At 44.9% G+C, this 9,001-nt stretch overlaps 1 protein-coding gene across 1 annotated transcript; it reads right to left on the bottom strand.

The window, feature by feature from the left end:
• Nucleotides 1-8,434: 8,434 nt before the first annotated feature.
• On the bottom strand, nucleotides 8,435-9,001 carry LOC119331464 (non-specific lipid-transfer protein 2-like). The gene has a single exon (XM_037604653.1). It carries the CDS (start codon nucleotides 8,932-8,934, stop codon nucleotides 8,644-8,646), a length of 291 nt encoding a protein of 96 aa, XP_037460550.1. The 5' UTR covers nucleotides 8,935-9,001; the 3' UTR covers nucleotides 8,435-8,643.

Raw genomic sequence — 9,001 nt, 5'->3', positions numbered from 1 at the left:
CGCCGAATAGGTTTTGCCTGAGATCAATGCCAAAGCTTTGGAGTTTGATGAATGCAGCTATGTCCATGTAAAACAACAATTACGAAGGCCATAATTTGGCCAAACATGCTTTATACCTTGATGTGGTTAGTGATGCCGCATGATATTGTAACTATTCCTTCATAAAATCAGATGGGTATTTGCTAAAAAAAATCCAGAATCGCCTGCCACAGATGTACCATTGTGGAACAACGACCACTTAGGTCATGTTATTTCTAGTGTTTCAATTATCCTGATCGCCAAAGATGTGCCTTAGTTTTTAACACATGGTCGTTCCCATCTTTATCTTTTGTACACACAATCCATCGCATGGAATGTGGCATATGCTTGTTGTGCCCACACTATCTAATAATACTTGCATTCCGAAAGCAAACTATAATAGTGCTCACAAACAGAGGAGCTCGAAAAATATATATAATAAGTACCTAAACTTTCACATGTTTAATCATTTGGTTCTATATCTAATTGTGTTGTCATCGATCATCAAAAAGGGGGAGATTCAGAGTGCATCTTATACCCCTGTTGGGTTGTAGCAATTAATGGCAATTCAAATAAGAGGATCCTTCAACTCATAGTTTGCATCTTTATAGGCTATTGGTGAATCCAAAATTCACCATGAGTTTAAGGACAACCATAATGTCAAGAGGGGGACAAGGAAAGTATCTTGGGCGAACTCCAAATCAAGATCCTCAACCAAAATTCCCAGGTTTTTAACTCCTACTCAAATTCCTCACTTTTCACCATCTTTGGCAGTTCTGAGTATTTCTACCTGGTACCACTGATCATTTGAGGAATGGGTGTTTTTTTGTCTAAGTGCACCCTGTCCTTTGTTCACTTAAAAACCGCCATTTTTTTCTCTTGTACCATCGAGTTGTCATCCTATGAAACCATCTTTGTTAGATCACGCACCTCCAAGCATTTTCTCCAGCACTTTCGATCGCCTCTTCATTTGCTTCAGTTCAACGTCTTAGTATAGGCCCGGTACTCCAAATACAAATCCATCTTATACTTGTTTTTAAAAAATACTGCAGAATTCTGTTGCGTGCATTTCATTAATTTTAAATAATGCAGTATAAGGTTTAGAAAAGAAAGGAAAAAAGAATTATACATGGAAACTATCTATGAAAACAAGAAGACTTTAAATGAAACTACAAAGGCAAAAGAAGGAAAAAAGGGAACGTGCAAAGAGACTAATGGGTCTCTTTCCATAGAGCTAAGGAAAATCATTAACACATTTTTCCAATTGCACATACTTCTTTCTAGAAGCTCTGTGAATTATTCAACCCAATCCATCTGTCACTTCTTCCCAACAGAGACTTAGCCAATTCCGCACCGATTTCTCATGAGAACTACTATGTCGACCTCGGAAGTCTGACGGTCATTTTCTCTAGTTCTTCTTAGCATGTTCCACCCTTCGCGAAAATGAGTTAATTTTTTGTCTAGTACCTCGGAGGTTTTTGTTTCCAATGCCTTTTGGTATTTGAATTTCTTAGAGGCTTAGGGCCAGTTGTTTTGTTGGCTTCTAGAATAAGATGGAATAAGCTACCCCTACCAAGCATATTCTAGAAGCCCAACCAACTTTCACTAGTAGAAAAAGGGCCATTTGTCCCGCAACCGGGACTAAAGGGTCGGTAGGACTAAAGAAAATTTTACGATTTTTTTGAATTTTTTTTTCATATTTTCAAATTTCTGAATTATTTTACAATTTAATCTCTAATCACCCCTCATCACTGCTCAATTTAACCTCTAATCTCTAATCACCCCTCATCATTCCAAATCATCTAACTTCCCCACCGGTCACCCATCCTCTCACTACTCCAGCCTGAGCATGCTTAACTTCCGGGTTCTATTACCCCTCGTTTCCAAGTCTGCACTTGTTGTTTTCCTGACAATAGTAAGATGTCAATCCTATTAACCCTCAAGAGTTTAGCTTGAGCATGAAGTCACACGTTTCACTGTTTGAGTTTGAAACTATTATTCTAAAAAACAATAATTATTTAGTAACACTAATATTTCTTGAATAAGTAGTTTGACCATAGTTTGACCAGATTTGACCAAAATTCAAAAAAAATGAAATAATTATTTAGTAACACCAATATTCTTGAATAATTATGTAGTAACACTAATACTTCTTGAATAAGTAGCTTGACCATAGTTTGACCAGATTTAACCAAAATTCAAAAAAAACTGAAATTTGAGCATATCTTTTTTTCCTTTTAGAATTTGAGGATTCTAAAAATTTGCAAACAGGCCATAGGCGGTCAAAATCGGATGCGGATTTTCGTGCTGAACATTTTGATATATTATCCGGGTTTTTTCGACATCGTATGCAAAAGTTATAGCCGTTTTACTTTTTCATGACATTTTTTGCAAAACATGTCCAAATTTAAGTTTTCTAATTTTCCTAACTAGTAGATGTAGTAATATAACTACATCTCGAAGGATTTTATTTTTTAAAGTTTTTATCATTTTCTTTTGTTTTTTTCAAAACTGAAATGGCGACGCGGGGGGGGGGGGTTAGAGTTTGAGAAATGGGCCCTTTAGTCCCGGTTCGTGTCTCAAACCGGGACTAAAGGGTGCGATGCCCTTTTGTCCCTGTTCGTGTCTCAATCCGGGACTAAAGGGCCCATTTGAACCGGGACTAATGCCTTTAGCCGCTCGAACCGGGACTAATGCTCACATTAGTCCCGGTTCGTAATGCAACCGGGACTAATGTGTATATTGCGCTATGACCAAATCCCTGTTTTCTACTAGTGTTTATTTTTTAGAAGCCTACTAATTAAGACTTGATTAGTAGGCTTCAATTTTTTTGGTTGCGCTTCTAGAATAAGCAAGGTAGGGGCAACTTATTCTATAAGCCCCCCAAAAAACCACCAAAAGAACTAGCCCTTAATGGACATCTTGGTACTCTCTGAGTGTTTGACTTCTAATCATTGCAGGAATGTGTGCTTCTATTAGATAGCTTATTTTTGAACGTGCCCGAATACCAATACTACTTACTTTTTCACAACATCAAACCAAATTTATGCTTCGTCTATAAATAGACCCCACACCTCTTTGGATGGGAACGTGTGAGGTTGTTTCGAGACTTCGTTTGAGTTTTTGGGAAAACCAAGATCATCCCTTTCTTGAACCCCACATTTGATCTCCATCTCTCTTTATGAAGCCTATCTTTTTGATCATATGGGTTCTTGAGAGAGATTGATCGGAGGTCTTTGGGGAAGTTCATCCAAGTGATTATGTTTTGCCTCTTACTCTTGTAGGGTGTGCACCTCCTAGATTGTCAGGACTTAGGAGTCACTTGACAGTCTTTAGAGTTTGTGAAGGAATCAAGAGTTTGTATGAAGCACGATGATCGCTTTCTTCATGCAGGATCAACCCCAAGTGAGTCTTTAACCTTTGTGTGGTAGCAAGTCATGGTGGAATATGTTGGCATGCACTTTGTGGGCTCTTTGTGGGCGACGCTGTTGTGTCCTTTGTGCACCATAGGATTTTGTGCCTGAACCTCCAGTGATGAGTAGTGGAATAGCACCAACTACCGAATCTCAGGAAACCGTCAAGATCTTTGCAATCTCTATCCCTAACTTGTACTTTTCTCTAGTTTCGCTTTCGCGTTCTTCTTTTGTTATATACTAGCAGGTGTAGGTATTGTGAAGGATATAACTGGAAAAAGGCTAAGACTTCCACATTAAGATTCATAGTAGAATTTTTGCATAGGACTATTCAAGCGCCCGCCCACCCCAGTCCATGGGATACGATCCTACAATATTGCTTTCTACTCCAACCGTTCCTAAATATTAGTCTTTCTAGAGATTTCAACAAGTGACTACATACGGAGCAAAATGAGTGAATCTACACTTTAAAATATGTCTATCACTACCGGACTCGCGGGCTATGCCTACGGCCCAGGACCGTCGGCATAGGTCCTTTGCCGTCGGCATATATCTATGCCTACGGCTGCCGTCGGCATAGCCCCGTCGGCGTAGATCACGTCAGCGTAGATGTGTCAGACCGTCGGCGTAGTATAGCCGTCGGCATAGGTGCGTATGCCGACGGCCTCGGGATAGCCGTCGGCATAGTTTAGCCGTCGGCATTGTTTTCCGTCTCACGGCAACGGACGGCGCCGTCAACAGCGCTGGCGATTCAGGGGACGACACGTGGCGCAGGTATGCCGACGGCTTGGCCGTCGGCATAGATTTCCATCTATGCCGACGGCCTAACCTTCGGCATACCTGCGCCACGTGTCGTCCCCCGGCTTCTCCTGGCGGCAGGGCTATGCCTACGGCAAAGCCGTCGGCATAGATGGAAATCTATGCCGACGGCTTTGCCGTAGGCATAGCTCTGCCACGTGGCGCCTCCTTCATATGCTTTTAGTTGATTAAAAAAACAGCGTCCGGTTGGCGACCGGCGAGCAGCGTGTCGAGCGTCCGGCGTACAGCATGTCCGGCGTCCCACGTACAGCATGGTCGGAGCAACAGAGGACGACTGCGGACATGGCCGGAGCAGCAGCCGCGGATGTGCAGAGGTCCCTTGCATCCGTCCAGACCCCAAGTCGCCCCCATGGTCATCGTGGAGGTCGTCCGCGCGGCGTCGTCGTCGAGGTCGCCACCGTGGTCGTCGAGATCTTGGGAGAGAGAGGCAGACGGCCTGCACGGGCTCGATGGCGCAGCTGGTGGTGCGGCGGGCCTTGACTACTGCCCCCGACTAGGAGGTGGCTGCGGGAGGAGACTGTAGGCCGCGGCAACTCCAGCGCTGCTGCTTCTCCGGCGGTGCCGCTGCTACTCCGGCGGTGCTGAACGGAGAGAGGGAGATAGAGGAAGATGGCAGAAAGAGAAGGAGGAGGTGAGATGCATGGCAGGGTCCAGCGAGGGGCGTCGGAGGAGGATCTTGCGAGGGGCGGTGGCGCGGGAGTCCGGCGTGGCAGCGACGAGGGAGTCCGGCGGGGGGCAGCGGCGGGGTAGTCCGTCGAGGGCGCTGTACGTGCGCTGCTGCTGCGCTTCTGTGAGGAGAAAAAGAGATCGAGGAGTGGTTGGACTGTACGTGCACGTGGGCTGGGTTGATAGCTGGTGTGTGCGATGCGTGGTGGTGGTGGGCTGCCCCGCCACGTCATCGATCCAGGGGACACTGGTTCCAGCCAATAGGAACACATGAAATTTTTTGTGTTTGTTTATCCTACTAATGTTGACCAAATAAACATGTTAAAATACAGTAAATGTTCTCAAAAAAATTCCATGCATTTTAGGACTCATAAAGCTGTACCACGCCAAATTTCATATTCTTTAGACCTTGTTTACATTTTCAAAAAAATTAAGAAGTTAATACAGTTATGCGTGGGCTGTGTTTTAATAGTTTATATTTTTCCTTCTTTATGTTTTTTATTTCATATAGATTTTTTAATGTCTTTTATAGTTATAATTTTTCTTTTTTATGTTTTTAATGTAATATTATTTCATATGGATTTGTAATGTCTTTTTAACCACTCGGCCCTCTCCTCTCCGGGAACCACACAGAGGAGAGGGGAGGCGCCGAACTCGAGCAGCTTCGTCTGCCGAGGCCGTGGCCTGGTCGCGGGTGTGGGAGCGCATGGCCGCCGCCTCGCGTGCTCGATGTGGAGCTTAGTAGGTCAGCTGAGTGAAGGGGGAGGGGGTCATCGACGGTGGGGGTTGGGGTGGGGGCGGCGATGGATCAAAGTCCGTCGGAGGGAGATGGTTCGCGCGGGGACACCTGGGAGCAACATCCGGGCCAAAACCCACATCTACATCCCCTCTGTGTAGACCCGACGCGTCCGTTTCCCCCCTCCAGGTGCCGGCGGCGGCGCCATCCGTGAGGGGGGCCACACCCCGGAGACGCGTGCCGCCTCTTCGGACATGCCACAACACTGTACGGCATGTATGAGGGCCCGGTGCAACGCTCCGGTGGCATTGCTACCCCCATAGGGCCCCCGTCCCGCCTAACCCTGGAGCGGTTGACCACGAGATCTAGCCCTTTGACTTTCCACGAACGGGCTTTGACCAGTGGACCTCTCCACCCGGTTGTATCAGGTCAGCCCATAGGAACACTTCGGAGCCCCGCGCTAGGTGTTTGAAGTTGCCACCACACTTTGTGGCATGTAAGAGGACCCATCACAAGATTTGGTGGGATAGCTAGCCCCTGAAGGCCACCGACCACACTCGTAGACACGCGAAGAACAAACCGTACATATGCAGATGTATCTATGGCCTATGTGGCATGCCAGCGTGGCCAGGGCCCACTGTCAGCCAATGTCACATTGTAGATATGCAGAGAAGCCCTTTGACCAATGGACTTCTCCACCTCGTTGTGATGGGGTCAGTCCATGTGAAGACTCCAGAACAAGGTCCGGGCCCTACCCACCACAAGATTCCCTCTACGTCAACCCGACGCAGATGTTTCCCCCTCCAAGTGTGGGCGATAGCGCCGTCCGTGAAGGGGGTCACACTTCGGAGCCCCGTGCTAGGTGTTCGAAGTTGCCACCACACTTTGTGGCATGTAAGAGGACCCATCACAAGATTTGGTGGCATAGCTAGCCCCGAAGGCCACCGACCACACTCGTAGACACGCGAAGAACCATCCGTACATATGCAGATGTATCTATGGCCTATGTGGCATGCCAGCGTGGCCAGGGCCCACTGTCAGCCAATGTCACATTGTAGATATGCAGATAAGCCCTTGCATTTTTTATTTATGTTATATATAAACGCCTAAAATAAAATGAAAGAAAAATAGATGGTGGGGTTTTGAAACTGTGGACTGTGTAAGGGAAGGTGGACAACCACAAGAGGGATGATGATTCATGTTTAAGTACCACGCCTAATTTGTATATCATGTAATATGGACCGAAAATTATTTTTTTAACTGTCACACAAAAAAGAGAGCATTGTGGCTCGACCATGTGACCTTGTGGTCAGCGTTAACTAAGATTACCACTAGGCCACAACAACACAACATGTCTAGATGGGATAAACATTTTTCAGGTTGCTATTCCTTCTTGTTCTATGTAAGAAAATAAATTATATTCTTGTGTTTGCGACAATTAAAAAAAATATGTCCTACAAAAAAATGGTATGCGACATTAAAAAAATAAACATCATAAAACACATTTGTGTAATTAAAACAACCATATGTTGCATTTTAAAAATGTTCAGGCATTCGAAAAACTATTGATTACATTTTTTAAAATGTTTATACAATGTAAAAAATTGTTAGCGTTGTTTTAAAAAATGTGCCGTACAATCCAAAAAAGTTTATCCACTTATTTGAATAAAGTTTCAAAAACTTGTATTTGAGAACATGTTAATCGTATGTATAAAAAATATTAAATGTGCTAGAAATTTAGTATTTTTAAAAAAAGTTATACATATAATTAACATTGTTCCAAATACGAGTTTTGAAACTTTTTTGAAATACGTGTTAGACATTTTCGGATGGTACGGAACATTTTAAACTACATGAAATTTTTTGTACATTGCGTAAACATTAAAAAAATGTTATTAACAGTATTTCGAAATGCCTGAACATTTTTAAAATGCAACATATGTTTTTTTAATTACACAAATGTGTTTTACAATGTTTATTTTTTCAGAATCACATACTTATTTTTCGTAACACAGAAACATTTTTGGCGCTTATAATACATAAAAAACAGATTTAAATTAATCATTTTTAAAATAAAAACAATTTAAAAGATAAAAAACAGATAATATATATGCCTACGGCAAGACCGTCGGCATAGTATTGCCATGTGGCAGTTCCTGAAAAAAACCAGATAAAACATATGCCGACGGCCGTCGTGAGGGCCGTCGGCATAGATTTGACAGCGTTAGGCTGCCGTCTGAGGCCGGGCCACCAGGGCCACCTATATGCCGACGGCCACACGTCACCGACGGCTGCCGTCGGTGTAGTCGGAGATATGCCGACGGCCTTTCTATGCCTACGGCTGCCGTCAGCATAGTCTGAGGTATGCCGACGACCTTTCTATGCCTACAGCTTTCCCTAGGCCGTCAGCATAGCTCCGTCTATGCCGACGGCCCCGACAAAAGGCCGTCGGCATAGAATAGGCCGTCGGGGTAGCCAATTATTCCGGTAGTGTATATACATTCGTATGTGGTAGTTCATTTGAAATTTTTAAAAAGACAAATATTTAGAAATGGAGGGAGTATCTGTTTTCGTCCATCTTTCATGGTTACCTTGTTAATTTTTTTTCTACTTAATGCAAAGATAGAGTGCATGTCCATTGCTCAAGAAAGACGAGACAAATGACAATCCTTCCGCAAGATTTTGAAAACCATGTTGTCCTTTCATGAGATTGTTTCTGGTCTATAGCAATTGATGACTAGCTAGCACAAAGAGCCACACGAAAATATGCACACGAGGAAGAACATATAGATTACATACAGCTGGACACATCAGCATTATTGCATATATTGAGAAATTCAGATGCACGTCGGCCCACATACATCGTCAGGGTAGCCAGACAGTTAAGAAACATGGAAACACTGACACATTAACACACATGAAACATGCAGCTAGAGGCCAGAGAGGCGCGCGTGCGTGCTGGGCTCTCTCGTGCGGATCAATAAGATCGACTTAGCAGGAGGGCACGGGCACCTTGCAGGCGGCCATGACCTTCTTGCCGTTGGGGGAGTCGACGTACTGCTTCAGGTTAGGGTCGCGCCCATACTGGCACATGCACAGCCTTTGCTCATTCATTCTACTGCAGCATACCGCCGTCGGCGCCGCGTTCCCGATGATGGCCCCCGCGCACGGGGTGAGCTGCAGCGGGTTGCAGGTCGCCGCCTCCGCGCCCGCCGGTGCCACCATCAGCACCACCGCCCAGAAGGCCAGGAGCGCCACCACCAGCTGGGCCAAGTTCTTCATGGCGCCTCCCCCTGAAACCTGGACGAGAGAAACAGAACGATCGACTAGCAGCAGTGGCCTGTGCAAG

Source organism: Triticum dicoccoides, chromosome 1A, assembly GCF_002162155.2.
Source record: "Triticum dicoccoides isolate Atlit2015 ecotype Zavitan chromosome 1A, WEW_v2.0, whole genome shotgun sequence".
Lineage (NCBI taxonomy): Eukaryota > Viridiplantae > Streptophyta > Magnoliopsida > Poales > Poaceae > Triticum > Triticum dicoccoides.
This window is presented reverse-complemented; position numbering and strand designations above follow the sequence as displayed.